This window comes from Panulirus ornatus, chromosome 44, assembly GCF_036320965.1.
Source record: "Panulirus ornatus isolate Po-2019 chromosome 44, ASM3632096v1, whole genome shotgun sequence".
Taxonomy (NCBI): domain Eukaryota; kingdom Metazoa; phylum Arthropoda; class Malacostraca; order Decapoda; family Palinuridae; genus Panulirus; species Panulirus ornatus.
The window spans coordinates 14,540,646-14,556,445 of NC_092267.1; the positions used below are offsets into that span (position 1 = coordinate 14,540,646).

A 15,800-nucleotide genomic window follows, 5' to 3' on the forward strand; every position below is an offset into this window, starting at 1 on the left:
GTTAGTACTCCCACTGTGTTTGGTGTTTCAGGTTATTTTCTTGCAGTGTTACACACCTGTTACTACATATAAAATGTTTGAGGACAATATGTGGTGTGAGGTGGTTTGATCGAGTAAGTAATGAAAGGGTAAGAGATGTGTGGAAATAAAAAGAATGTGATTGAGAGAGCAGAAGAGAGTGTTGAAATGGTTTGGACATATGGAGAGAATGAGCGAGGAAAGATTGGCAACAAGATTATATGTGGCAGAGGCGGAGGGAACAAGGAGAAGCGGGAGACCAAGCTGGAGGTGGAAGGATGGAGTGAAAAAGATTTTGAGTGATTGAGGCCTGAACATACATAAGGGTGAGAGCATAATATCATGACATTTCAGCTGGAGAGTATGACCCTTGAGTATGATTTTACAATCTTTGAGAATGATGGTATGACCCTTGGGTATGAAGGTACTACCCTTAACATGAACTCTATAGGCAAGGTCAAAGGCCAGGTCATGATACCAAAGGGTCATAAAATCATTCAAGATATAATAACAACTCTAATATCTATCATAGAGAATTTAGTTTGGAAAGGTTTTGCTATTTCTATGATGGCAGAGTACAGGAAGAGTCACACCCTCTCAATATGCAATATAATCATTATGTCTAGACCTTCTATCAGTGCTATAAATTTAAGAGCTGACAAAAACAAAATAAAAATTGACTATGTGTAAAGCAAAGTTTTAGCACTGAGGTGTGATGGAAGACTAGACTAACCAGAGTGGGTGGCACATTTCACAGCCAGCTCCTGAGACACATCACCATGACGGACGAGGGTTATCGGCAGTTCTCCTATATCTTCCTCAACCTTATACTCCACTTCAGCAAATTCTACTCGACTCACTGCAATATAAAAATAAAGTACAGTAGTTCTTATCTGGTGAGTGGTGGGATGTAAAGCTAACATGTCAACACACACATTTATGATCTCTGAATCTTTGAAACATGCAACAGCCTTACTTACATACAGGTGTTTGCATGGTTTTATGACCGGTGTATGGAGCTACCTAAGATGAAGCGTCTGACAATTTGTGCTATTACACCCAAGAGACACCCTTGACATCAGTAATAATTCCATGGAATGCTCCACTGAAGTAGGATATAAACAGTACTAATACTAATGCTGTCAACACCAAGTATCAGTAGAAGATACTGAAAGCCAGGTAAGGTTACCTGTCAGTTCTTCTTAACTCCCCAGACTCTATATTCACACAGGCAAGCCACCTTAGGAAATTTATCCAAGCTTCCTATTCACCTTAAAAAGTTAAACTAATAAAACAAATCGAAGGTTAGCCTCTGCATCTTATCTACAGTCTGGACATAAAACTAATGCACACTTCCTTGAAACTGTGATTCCCAATGATCTGCAGCCTCTTAACTATGCCTCACCATCTTCTTCATCATGGATAGTGATAACAGCATGCAGCGGGGTCTCCAGTGCTGTCATCACCGGATGTCGCAGGGTGAGGCTCAGAGTTTCTCTCCCCTCATACAACACATCATCTACCAGTCTCAGGCGCCACTGAGCTGACTTCTGGCCTGGGTTAAACTGAACCTGGCGAGCATATGAGTAATGCAGGTCCAGGTCAGTGTGGGCGGTCTTGTTTTGCAGATCCATGGCTGCAATTAAAGATGGATGTAACAAATTTTAGGTTAAATGTAAAATTTGCTTGATATACAAGTGACTAATCGCTAAAGCCCATGAACAGATACTATGGCTACAAAAATGGATATCATCATCATACAAAAAATGTGAACTAGCACAAACACATAATACACAAATTATTGTCCGTTTAAATTCATAACTTCTGGTATATGAGCTTGACTGTGAACACTTAGAAGATTAAGGAAGTGAACAGGGTTACAGTAAAATTTTTCCATGAAGATTTCCAACCTTTTATACTGAAACTAAAATTAATGAACATATTTACTGTACTCCCAGAACCAAGAGAGGTTAGAAATCTAAAGCTAAAAGTGAAGTAAATCATTGAAACCACCAAGGTGAAACTTGATCTGATAGAAGGAAAATGAATCAAAGGGATCTTAACAGTCTATCACAAGGAGGAAAGATCAAAGAATCAAAGGATGAATGAGTTGAAAATATATGGGTAGGGAAATCATCATCAATAATTGAGAAAAAGGTGAAAAACTTACAGCAAATGGATGAAGAGATTAAAACTGATGAATCAAATCAAAGGTCATGATGTGTCATTAAATGGAAGAAGAAATTTGGAAATTAATACATATAATCATGATAATCTCAAAAAGGTTGAAGGCAAATCATCAGTAGTAAATTACCAATTAAAGAATAACTAATCAGATTGTCAGATTCAAAAGGACAAGTTGTAGAGGATTTAAGTAAATATGTGTCAGGAGATGAGTCAAGTTCAAAACTGTTTTCACAGAAGACAATACAGCCCTTACACTGATGGAATGGAGTGGAGAGGAGGCTATGGAAAACAAAGAAACTTCTAGGAAAAACAAAGACCTTTGTCTTATATAAGGGTCATGGCCCTAGTAAAGTTTCTCCATATGTGCTTAACAAACGAGCAGACATGCTGCTTGAAATGTAGTTTAATATGTTGCCAAAGGAAGGTAAACTGCAATGGGAATGGGAGTGGGAAAATATTCAAGAAAGGAGACTAGAGAGTTGTGTTGAACAACAGACCAGTTTTTCTATGTGTTGGCTGTAAAATGTCGAAAAAGATAATTAGAAAGCAGCCTGATGACCACGTGCAAAAATAAAACTACCTAAACAAGAAGGATATTCAGGTGAAAGGAGGCTTTGTGTTACAGTCCTCTAAGGTGTGAAAATGAGCTCCATTTTAGACTCCATTTGGGTTACCAAAAGGTATTTGACACTACACCACACAGGAACTCAGTGAAGAAGCTGGGTCATCAGACAAGACAAAGGGAAAGATCCTTTCATGGTTATCAAATTAATGGAAGGAAACAATGGACAAATGACAGAGGAGCCTTCCTGAAATGGGTTGGGGTCACCAGGAGTATCCCATAAGTTTTTGGACCATGTTCTTCCTAACCGTACTTACACCAAAATGTCATGAGATGTGGATTGCATCAATTTTAAAGTTCCAGAGTTAGAGTGATACGTGGTTAATGAAATTTAACCAAAGTGCAAAACAATGAGAATGGGACAAGAATATCGTCTAGCAGAAAATAAGCTGCAGGGATATGTGTGCATGTGAGGGAACTGGTACATAACCTGTTGCCAAAGTCTCTCTTTGAGAAAACTGTAAATTAAATAAATAAATTCCAAATATCAAGACAACACAAGCACACCTGGTCCTGGCATAAGCTAGGGTGTGTGTGTGTGTGTGTGTGTATGTGTGTGTGTGTGCACATACAAAAGGTTAAGAGACAGGGAAACACGGAGTGTAAAACTCTCTCTGCGTAACACAAAAATAGCAATCACACGCAAACACAAACCCTTGGGGGAACGTACTAACAAACGAAGTTTCTCCAAGATAACCTCGTCTCCTGAGGGTGACAATGAGCATCTCACTAGTCTCGTTGACCTCATAGACCTCCTTCTCCAGGCTGACCCAAGACCATGCCAGTTTGAACACTTGTGGCTCGAGCTGGTTCTCTCCTGCCGGTGGCAGTGAGGGTAAAGATTAGTGGTTGGATGAGTCTCTTTGTGGTATAGGGAGACAATTGTGAACACTGTAAGAGTTACATGGCTTACTGAAGTTGTTATATCTGGGCTGTAGGAGTTGTGTGATATATGGAAGTTGCAAAAATCACAAGGACTGGAAAAGATACAGATGAAAGAATACTGGGAAATGTATGATTTGTAGGCGGTGCAGGAGATACAGTAGCTGTAACATGACTAAAATATCCCTCTGGGCATACCTCAGAATTGCTCCTATTCCTGAAGGAAATCATTTTCCACAGGGACACTATTCATAAATGAACGTTTACCCAAGATAATTGCCATAACTTCCAAAAAGAAATTGAAAGACTCCAGCTTTGGTCAGACATACCAATGAAATCTGACTTGATTAATGCAAAGTGCAGTAGATGGACACCGAAATGAGGCCATTGGATTACTGTAATGGGTCTGTCTCAAGGATAACCCTTGAACCATTTGAAGTCTTGAATTATTTTTAAGTGAATCTAGTTCGCCCTCCTCCACTACGTCTAGAACCTCTGTCCCAAGAAGAGCTACAACTCAATAGGTTCAAGGAATCTTAATTTCATAATTCAAGTCCTCAGAACCTTCGCTGGAATATGGAACTCACATCAGACGCACCTGCTCCATTACTGGCCATACTCCAAAGTCAGTGGGGACAATTAATGGGGGCATTAATTGTACAATGAGGCAAAAATAAAGATATTAATACATACTTCCAGCACAGAGTAAGGATTTCAGCCCCACTAGTACTTCTATGAAAGTGTGGAGAGATAAAAAGATACATAAAGCACTCGAGACTGAAAAATGGTCAGTAGGTCGGGGCAGAATAACATGAAAGAATGCGCTTGAAAAGACTGCATGAAAGTCTTAGTAAACATGGGAATATATAGTACACAGGGAAGCTTATGGATATCAAGAGTACAGGAAGAAGCATTATGGTGAACGGGAAAGAGAAGAGACAAACATAATGTACAAAATTGAGAATTTACATCGTGTGATCATCGGTGATCAAAGAAATTAAAATCTGGAATAAAGATAACCTTTACCTTTCCTGTGGACATCAGATCTGCTACTTGCCTTTAAAGTGCGTCCAGATTGTCATAATACTTGTACATTAATGCTTACCCAAATACAGACATGTTTCTCCAGACAACACAATCACCTGTTGGATATCGTCGTTGGGAATGGCTTTGTGTACTGGACTTAGGGAGAACTTATAGGTTATAATGGAATTATTTGATAACAGACATACCGCTAGTAAGTTGGAGGGACAAAACGCTAGTAAGTTGGCGGTAGACGTGGCTTGACTGAGGTTGGCGATCTGCTGAAGTCGACGCGCGGGAGAAGCCTCCATGTTGCACTTACTTATGCCTTTGATGATGGTCTTTCTACCATACTACAACCTCCAGATACGAGGAAGATTGAGTCCGTGTTGTATGGCGTTCCTTTAAAGCCTCATTCGTTCACCATGGAGAAATATCACACGAAATGTTATCGGTTGCCGAAACGCGGGAAACAACCAGCACACACACACACACGCCAGGTACTGGCCGCCACATTCGCAGTTGGTTATTTTTTCAACCATCTTTAGCTGGTAAGAGGGAATGATCTTGCAAAATATTTAATAAATTTTCAAGCAAAAGTAAGTATAAACCAAGGCTATTACTGTGCTTAAAAACAACTCGCCTCTTCACAATGGAGCGCTACACACTTTGTAGGAAAAAATATCTTTTGCTGGGAAACTAAACTGTTATTCATTTACTTTATTTTAATGGAGGTCTCTAAAGTTATCTGTTACTGAGATAATGCATCACTTAAAAGGACTGTTCAGGGTAGACTAATTTTCTGTCATAAAAATATATTGAAACCTATTGAAACTATTTCTGTTGACTGGAATATAGCTCCTTTGCATAGGTAAATATATATATATATATATATATATATATATATATATATATAGCTTACCTATTTTCCAAGATGCATCCCCATTACAGAACGACCTCTATGACGTCATAAACATGCCGCCAGCCGAAAGTTTGAAATGTGGTTGAGATGAATCGTAGAGAGAAGTTTCCGTAATATCAAGGTATGTAATGAGTACATTTCGTGAAAATACATGACATTCTGTTCAGCAAGTAGATAATGTCATGTTGATACCATGATACAAGTGGTAGTAACTGTACTGTTCCATGAAATACCTTGTGAGTGATAGGTAGCCGTCAGCCCTACTGTATTTTCTGGTATCTTGCACCTTACATCAATGTATGTATCATCTATATAATCTCTTTCGCTACAGAATCAAAAGATCTTGTTATTCAGCATGTGGCTTGTTAAGTAACCAGAAAATGTCATGATTTCAGCAGCAGAAGGGACACAGCTGCCCTATGGATGGTAATGGCGCCAAAACAGTTATTCCAAGATTCAAAACGAAAAATCTAAGGTAAGTGATTCTAGGAAAAGATCATCATCTTTGTTGAAGTTTCATGATGCCAAACATATCTAGACGAAGAGTAAATAGAAAAAGGATATGAAAAATATATTTCAGGGCCATATATGGTATATGTGTAAGAATGTATGGTATTTGTGTAGCAATTTATGGCGTATGTGTAGTTATCAATTAAACATTTATTTCAGGTTCATTGTCATGGAGAAGAGGTTATAGCCACACTCAGTTATCGAAGTTTCCAAGGAAATCATGCAGGGGCTTCATTTATCTCTGGTTGTGACAGGTGAGTTTACCCAGTGTGTATTGTTATTAAAATATAAGATTACGACCAGGTAAGCCAGGCTGATCCAGTATTTATCATCAACCATTAAGATGATCTAAATATCAGCTTTATCTACGGAATTCCTAGGCTGTAGTGAAGTGGTCAATAGATGTAGTGTTCTGAGTAATGATGACATTTTTGCCATTATGAAATGTATGTATGTATGTATGTCTTATTGTTATTATTATGAAATGTATGTATGTATTATTATCATTATGTAATGTATGTGTTATCATTATTAGTATCATTATTATTATTAATATTATTATTATTATGAAATATATGTATTACTATCATTATGAAATGTATGTATGTATTATCATTATTATTATCATTATCGTTATCATTATTATTATGTAAGTAGGTTGGACAACCATATCCTAGCCAGACTAATGCACCATAATATAACCTAACGTTACTTAACTACACTTAATCAACCAATTCTAGTCTTAACCAAGCCTAGCCAGTCTACTTAACATTACTTGCCAATTCTAGTCTTAACCAAGCCTAGCCAGTCTACTTAACATTACTTGCCAATTCTAGTCTTAACCAAGCCTAGCCAGTCTACGTAACATTACTTAATCAGACCTATTTTTATTGTATGATGGAAGCTTCAGTCTACATCAAGGCCGGGATTTAATTGAAATATAAAGAGGTTAATGAAAGGGAATAACAATAGACAAGGATGATTATGTACGAATGTTGGAGGAAGTGATTTTTTTTTAATGCCACATCTTAGTTACTGGGAAAGACATGATTGGTAGTTATACAGCTTCGAGGTGTCAGGGGGAAAGAAGTTATCATTCTTACCATATTCTCTCCTAAATGAAGCCTAATCTAATCAAACTTGCAGTAATTTTACTTGAATTTATCGTAGAGACGTTGAGTGGGATAGAGTATGGGTAAGTTGAGTTCGGTGTGGTGGTCAGGCCAAGAGAATTCAAAACTTGCTTTTGCTGTAAATTGTTTCATTCGTTATGGATAGGATGGCTAGTCCACTTCCACTTGATGATTTAGGAGAGTGGAAAACGTGTGGAATGAAACAGTGGATCGAATAAGAGAAAAGACTAAGGCTGAAGTGGATGAACGGTTGACTTAAATAACGGCAAATCGCATTCGGAAAGCTTCTTGTTATTTTGTATCAATTAGGACATGATATGGCCCTTCAATAGGCTGTGTATGCCACATAATGGAAAGTTTATTGTTTTTTTTTTCGTTTTTAAGTTTGATTCAGTCACGCAAGACCATGTAGTGAGCATACAACGTGATGACGATCCAAATTATTAACTGAAATCAATTAAGTAGATTTATCTAGAATAAAATCACAGCTGTTATCCTATTGATTAATTTTGGACTACTGCTGACGTCACTCACCTAGAATAGATGTCAGTGCCTGTGTAGTATTGCACAGGACCAGATAAAGATGTTTAAACACTGCCCTACATTTGTCTTCAAGACCAGTGGAGGCGCTACGACACGATATTTTCAGCTGGCAGATAAGACTACAACGTCTCGCACTTTCCGTTTCTTCCCTCAGTCTGCGTCCGCGAATCTGTGTTCACCACTGCTTTCGAGAAACTAGTGTCACGTTTGACAGTGATACAACTTAGGAAGACAGTGATACTAGTTAGAAGGACAGTGATACTAGTTAGGAAGACAGTGATGTTAGGTAGACAGCGATACTAGTTAGGAAGACAGTGATACTAGTTAGGAAGACAGTGATACTAGTTAGGAAGACAGTGATACTAGTTAGGATGACAGTGATACTAGTTAGGAAGAGTGATACTAGTTAGGAAGACCGATACTAGTTAGGAAGACAGTGATACTAGTTAGGAAGACAGTGATACTGGTTAGGAAGACAGTGATACTAGTTAGGAAGACAGTGATACTAGTTAGGAAGACAGCGATACTAGTTAGGAAGACAGTGATACTAGTTAGGAAGACAGTGATACTAGTTAGGAAGACGGTGATACTAGTTAGGAAGACAGTGATACTAGTTAGGAAGACTGATATTAGTTAGGAAGACAGTGATACTAGTTAGGAAGACTGATATTAGTTAGGAAGACAGTGATGTCAGTTTAGGAAGTTCGTAATGACAGCCTAAGTGCGATCCAGGTGCAGTGGTGCACGATACAGTACAGCATTTGAACCACACAAACACACAAAGCGTAGATGAAACAGCTTGAAATTCCATCGTTGCTACTATGTTTTGGTGTGACATTTTATACCTCGTTTTTATAGTTAGTAAGTTTACATCGTTAATGAGATGGATGGGCTTGCCTAATGATAATCAATAGTTCATAATTTTTCAACTTTTTTTTTTTGAAGAAAAGAAACTTGCTTTGCATTTCCTTCATTTCATAAACTTTTGAAGTTCCTCTTACCCCTAGAGCGTTTTCGATCCCTTTTCGACCCCTAGGGTCTATAGCAACTACTGTAGGAACCAGTTATATGAAGGGGAGGATGGTGGGCGGTGATCTCGAATTGTTGAAAACTACTCACGTAAGATGTCATGAGCCCAGCGAGGATTCTTAATGACCACAACTTCACTAATTTCTACGTAATCATCATAATAGTTTAGCATTTTCCCGATGATACAAATAGCCGTGAAAACGGGTGAGCATTACTTCTCGAAAATGAAGCTGATAAAGTTTAATGTACACTCAAAGCATTCGTGAGGAAGATGAGATTTCCTGGTACTCTTGTCCGTTAAATGATAATCTTTCCAGATTTTTGACCGCTAGTATTTGATAAAGTTCTCATATTCATAATAACGTAGTGTTGCACCCAAAACTTGTGCAGCTATTCACAAATATTCAGATTTTTTTTTATTCGTTACGTGTAAACATAGGTGTCCATATCCAGTGAGAACAGGTACCATTAAAAGATATAAAAAATAACGCTGTTGATTTCTGCAGCTGCATCTTTATTGTGGTCTAGCACTAGTGGAGTTTTGTGGCCAGCCCTGCTCAAGCCTAGGCCCCACCAGCCTGAGCTTCTTATGTCCCAAGTTCGCTGAATACCCTCACGTAAATTCTACCAGATGTCTTATTAGGCAAATCATTTTGGTTATACATTCGATGTTCAACTACAGTACTTGATCCATGACCTCAGTAGTTTTCATCCGTAATGAATAATATACGGAACGTTTCTTTATATACATCGTTTTGGTTTAACTGACAACATACTGTGTGGCTTGTCTCAAATGTCGATGAGTGCGTTTCTCTGTACGACCAATGAGAACAAAAGGCCATAAGTGACAGGTCGCTTTTGTTTCTTAGTTCGTCGGACCGTTATTTACTCGTTGGCGGCCCGTTAACAGGACGGGTGCCAGAGGAGCCTTCATAATGTGGGCTGGGGGGTTACCAGCGGCGTGCCCCAGGGTGCGGGGTCCTGGGACCGTTGCTGTTCATCTTGGTGTATTACCTGTATCAACAACAGAGAAACCGAAGGAGTCGCTGGTGACGTTCACGCCCTCCTGCAGGTGGTAGGCGATCCGCCGTTCGTTCACATCCTCTGTGGGAGAAGAAAGTGGCGTGAATACATATATATTTACCTCCAGAAGATATATGCATAAATGGATGTTACATACACAATGCTATTTTGATGCATGTTCACCTTTCCCACGTCAGCAGTGTAGCGTCAGGAATGGATGACCGAACCTTTTCGCGTCTCCTCCCTTAGCCAAATTTTTTTTAAGCCCAACCCACTCAAGTCCTCCTTTGTCGTCTTCTACGACACACGCTGGGGATACGTGGGTAGTAATCTTCGTTGTCCCCAACAGTAAGCGATTCACAATTATAAAGATAAAACATTTACGACATAGTGAAGGTTTAAGGTTTAAGTCGTTTAAGATTTCCAACCTATCTTTCCTCTGTGTTTTTTCTTTTATCATCAAAAATGATAAAAATCTACCCTTGATAGACTGACAGTGGAACACTTGTTTACCTGTCTCTTCCTTGCTGCACTCCCAATTACCCTTCTACAAATTCCTTTGAAAAATTCCCAACACAGTGATTCGATTACAAGAGGCAGGTACGAAATGTTGATTTGATACAGTAATAAGACAGATGCTGAACCATGTCACGTCTTTCAGATTCAATTTTTTTTTCCTTTGTATATGTAAGCTTTCTCCCCCGTATTCTCTCTTGTAGTTATTAGCCAGCCTATTTGGTCTGCTGGATACTATGTGAATGGGGAAGGTTCGAGGCAGACGTGAGGTCAGTCCGTGTGTTGACTAGTTCATGGGGCCGCAGTAGTGGTGTGTGTGTGTGTAGGATTTGGGGAGGGCCCTGGCGATAGCGTCAAAATATACACCCTCTATCATTTTTGGTGTTGATTTAATGGAACCGTATGTACTGTATAGGGAATACATTCCTGAATAAATTCGTACTAGCTTTACGTGTCTCCGAAATTCTGCTAATTTCACCACAGTCATGGAAGCATACAAGCAGTGGTGACGTAATGAAAGTCGGGTCGTATAATTTTCAGCCACCCAAAATATCAGGGTCTTGGGATAAGCTAAGGAAAGTCGGGTTTTTCTCTGTTGCAGCCTACCCAACACACACACACACACACACACACACACACTATTAGATGAAAGTGTGGCAGATTATGAAAGAGTAGAAATATTGAGGGATGAGCACACGGAGTAGATGGCTCGCTTTCTCTATCTGCCTCCGATCTGTACTCTTGACTCCAAAGCGGCCGTTGTCATACTGTTGTCTCTCTCACCGTATGACCGCCCCTTGGACCACTGACTGTAATGGCCGAGGCTTGTAATGTTCCTGGGTTATGAAATGCAGACGAGCGCGAAGGGTATGGCTGGAATTTCCCTTTGTGTACACAGGAGAAGAAACGCTATTGATTTGACACTACTTTACTTTTAGTTCGGCGCCTCAGCCCCGGTGGCCGGCTGACCGCTGCAAGTCCCATTTTCTGTGAAGTACCCCCGTGAGCTGAGCAGGACGGCTATGGTAATATTTTTGTGTTTAGTTTAGCATCCCGCCTTCTCCCCGTGAAACAGATGGATGGACTTTGTGGTAAAATCCTCTCTTCTTCTTCATCCTTGTGTTCTCTCCCGCATAAAGCGATGATACAAGAGGAAGGGGGGGGGAGTTTATAAGCTTGGAGCTCCAGCCCTCTTCTCCCTGAAGCGTCTTACGGGCGTACGGGTGATGTATGGTTAGTGTTATTCTCCTCCTCGACCCAGGGAGAGGCCATAGTCTCACAGATCCAGTGTTGTGATCGTTTCCGTGGCTCATGCCCTTCAGTAACGCTATGATTTATATATATATATTTTTTTTTTTTTTTTTTTTTTTTTTTTTATACTTTGTCGCTGTCTCCCGCGTTTGCGAGGTAGCGCAAGGAAACAGACGAAAGAAATGGCCCAACCCCCCCCATACACATGTACATACACACGTCCACACACGCAAATATACATACCTACACAGCTTTCCATGGTTTACCCCGGACGCTTCACATGCCCTGATTCAATCCACTGACAGCACGTCAACCCCTGTATACCACATCGCTCCAATTCACTCTATTCCTTGCCCTCCTTTCACCCTCCTGCATGTTCAGGCCCCGATCACATAAAATCCTTTTCACTCCATCTTTCCACCTCCAATTTGGTCTCCCTCTTCTCCTCGTTCCCTCCACCTCCGACACATATATCCTCTTGGTCAATCTTTCCTCACTCATTCTCTCCATGTGCCCAAACCATTTCAAAACACCCTCTTCTGCTCTCTCAACCACGCTCTTTTTATTTCCACACATCTCTCTTACCCTTACGTTACTTACTCGATCAAACCACCTCACACCACACATTGTCCTCAAACATCTCATTTCCAGCACATCCATCCTCCTGCGCACAACTCTATCCATAGCCCACGCCTCGCAACCATACAACATTGTTGGAACTACTATTCCTTCAAACATACCCATTTTTGCTTTCCGGGATAATGTTCTCGACTTCCACACATTTTTCAAGGCTCCCAAAATTTTCGCCCCCTCCCCCACCCTATGATCCACTTCCGCTTCCATGGTTCCATCCGCTGACAGATCCACTCCCAGATATCTAAAACACTTCACTTCCTCCAGTTTTTCACCATTCAAACTCACCTCCCAATTGACTTGACCCTCAACCCTACTGTACCTAATAACCTTGCTCTTATTCACATTTACTCTTAACTTTCTTCTTCCACACACTTTACCAAACTCCGTCACCAGCTTCTGCAGTTTCTCACATGAATCCGCCACCAGCACTGTATCATCAGCGAACAACAACTGACTCACTTCCCAAGCTCTCTCATCCCCAACAGACTTCATACTTGCCCCTCTTTCCAGGACTCTTGCATTTACCTCCCTAACAACCCCATCCATAAACAAATTAAACAACCATGGAGACATCACACACCCCTGCCGCAAACCTACATTCACTGAGAACCAATCACTTTCCTCTCTTCCTACACGTACACATGCCTTACATCCTCGATAAAAACTTTTCACTGCTTCTAACAACTTGCCTCCCACACCATATATTCTTAATACCTTCCACAGAGCATCTCTATCAACTCTATCATATGCCTTCTCCAGATCCATAAATGCTACATACAAATCCATTTGCTTTTCTAAGTATTTCTCACATACATTCTTCAAAGCAAACACCTGATCCACACATCCTCTACCACTTCTGAAACCGCACTGCTCTTCCCCAATCTGATGCTCTGTACATGCCTTCACCCTCTCAATCAATACCCTCCCATGTGAATAAGAGCAAGGTTATTAGGTACAGTAGGGTTGAGGGTCAAGTCAATTGGGAGGTGAGTTTGAATGGAGAAAAACTGGAGGAAGTGAAGTGTTTTAGATATCTGGGAGTGGATCTGTCAGCGGATGGAACCATGGAAGCGGAAGTGGATCATAGGGTGGGGGAGGGGGCGAAAATTTTGGGAGCCTTGAAAAATGTGTGGAAGTCGAGAACATTATCTCGGAAAGCAAAAATGGGTATGTTTGAAGGAATAGTGGTTCCAACAATGTTGTATGGTTGCGAGGCGTGGGCTATGGATAGAGTTGTGCGCAGGAGGATGGATGTGCTGGAAATGAGATGTTTGAGGACAATGTGTGGTGTGAGGTGGTTTGATCGAGTAAGTAACGTAAGGGTAAGAGAGATGTGTGGAAATAAAAAGAGCGTGGTTGAGAGAGCAGAAGAGGGTGTTTTGAAATGGTTTGGGCACATGGAGAGAATGAGTGAGGAAAGATTGACCAAGAGGATATATGTGTCGGAGGTGGAGGGAACGAGGAGAAGAGGGAGACCAAATTGGAGGTGGAAAGATGGAGTGAAAAAGATTTTGTGTGATCGGGGCCTGAACATGCAGGAGGGTGAAAGGAGGGCAAGGAATAGAGTGAATTGGAGCGATGTGGTATACAGGGGTTGACGTGCTGTCAGTGGATTGAATCAAGGCATGTGAAGCGTCTGGGGTAAACCATGGAAAGCTGTGTAGGTATGTATATTTGCGTGTGTGGACGTGTGTATGTACGTGTGTATGGGGGTTGGGCCATTTCTTTCGTCTGTTTCCTTGCGCTACCTCGCAAACGCGGGAGACAGCGACAAAGTATAAAAAAAAAAAAAAAAAAAAAAAAATATATATTTATTTATTAATTTATTATACTTGTGTCGCTGTCTCCCGCGTTAGCGAGGTAGCACAAGGAAACAGACGAAAGAATGGCCCAACCCACCCATATACACATGTATATACATACACGCACATATACATACCCATACATTTCAACGTATACATATATATATATATATATATATATATATATATATATATATATATATATATATATATATATATATATATATATATATACCTACATAAACATGTACATAATTCATACTTGGTGCCTGAGCCTGAGCCAGGTACCCATTTCATCGACCAACCCCCAGGGGAGGATGAACAGCTGGGTTAAATGTGGACCAGGACTTCAAACTACGCGGAGTCGATCCATGGGCGGCTCGCGAATGCCTTGAGATTGTCTATTTCTCCTTATCTCTTTATTTTTATTTTAGAAACTTTATTTTCTAGATATAGACAAAGTATTTCTGAGAGTTTGTGTGAGGGGCACCTGATCTAGAGCGTACGGGGGGAGGGGGGGTGCAATACAGGGCCATAGGAGGATGACAGGCGGGCCCCAGAGCCCATACCCCCCCCCCCCCCCCTCTTCTCCCGTCAGAGGGTGTAGAGAGGCATAAAATACATCAATTAAATGCAATATCGAGCACCTCAGGTGCAATACCGAGCACCTCAGGTGCAATGCCGAGCACCTCAGGTGCAATACCGAGCACCTCAGGTGCAATACCGAGCACCTCAGGTGCATTACCGAACACCTCAGGTGCATTACCGAGCACCTCAGGTGCAATACCGAGCACCTCAGGTGCAATACCGAGCACCTCAGGTGCCATACCGAGCACCTCAGGTGCAATACCGAGCACCTCAGGTGCAATACCGAGCACCTCAGGTGCAATACCGAACACCTCAGGTGCATTACCGAGCACCTCAGGTGCAATACCGAGCACCTCAGGTGCAATACCGAGCACCTCAGGTGCCATACCAAGCACCTCAGGTGCAATACCGAGCACCTCAGGTGCAATACCGAGCACCTCAGGTGCAATACCGAGCACCTCAGGTGCAATAACGAGCACCTCAGGTGCAATAACGAGCACCTCAGGTGCAATACCGAGCACCTCAGGTGCAATACCGAGCACCTCAGGTGCCATACCGAGCACCTCAGGTGCAGTACCGAGCACCTCAGGTGCAATAACGAGCACCTCAGGTGCCATACCGAGCACCTCAGGTGCAATACCGAGCACCTCAGGTGCAGTACCGAGCACCTCAGGTACAATGCCGAGCACCTCAGATGCAATACCAAGCACCTCAGGTGCAATACCTGTGTCTGGGTCAGTCTGCTCAGTGCCTCCGGGGGAAGGATCACCACCGGTACATACGGAACGCCCCTACATCATCTCCTCCCATCACTCCTCCCGAGCCGCCTCATCAAACGCTAAACTGCGGGTGGGTGGGTGGGTGGGTTGTGTGTGGAGTGTGGGGGTGGGTTCGTCATGCTGAGGAAGTCCTCAAGGTCCTAGGGATTACCGAGTGGGGTGGGGGGATGGGATGGGATTACGGCTTGTCATCCTGGGCAGGAACCCGGTGGAGGAGTCTTTTAGGCTCAGTCCGGCCCGCCCGCTTGCTTGGAGGGGGACGAGCGAGCCGCGTGTGTCGCGACCCCGCCACACACCAGGTGTTTACAAACGACGGTATTACTGGGGTGCACGAGC

At 41.7% G+C, this 15,800-nt stretch overlaps 1 protein-coding gene across 1 annotated transcript in view; it reads right to left on the bottom strand.

The window, feature by feature from the left end:
• Window positions 1-15,800, bottom strand: part of LOC139762775 (FRAS1-related extracellular matrix protein 2-like) — an 84,553-nt gene that overhangs the window by 35,806 nt on the left and 32,947 nt on the right. The window contains exons 2-5 of the mRNA XM_071687913.1: window positions 9,884-9,973; window positions 3,498-3,644; window positions 1,424-1,654; window positions 752-877 (exon numbers count right to left, since the gene is read on the bottom strand). Of these exons, the coding sequence (XP_071544014.1) occupies window positions 752-877; window positions 1,424-1,654; window positions 3,498-3,644; window positions 9,884-9,973 (594 nt within the window). The remainder of the gene's footprint in view (window positions 1-751; window positions 878-1,423; window positions 1,655-3,497; window positions 3,645-9,883; window positions 9,974-15,800) is intronic.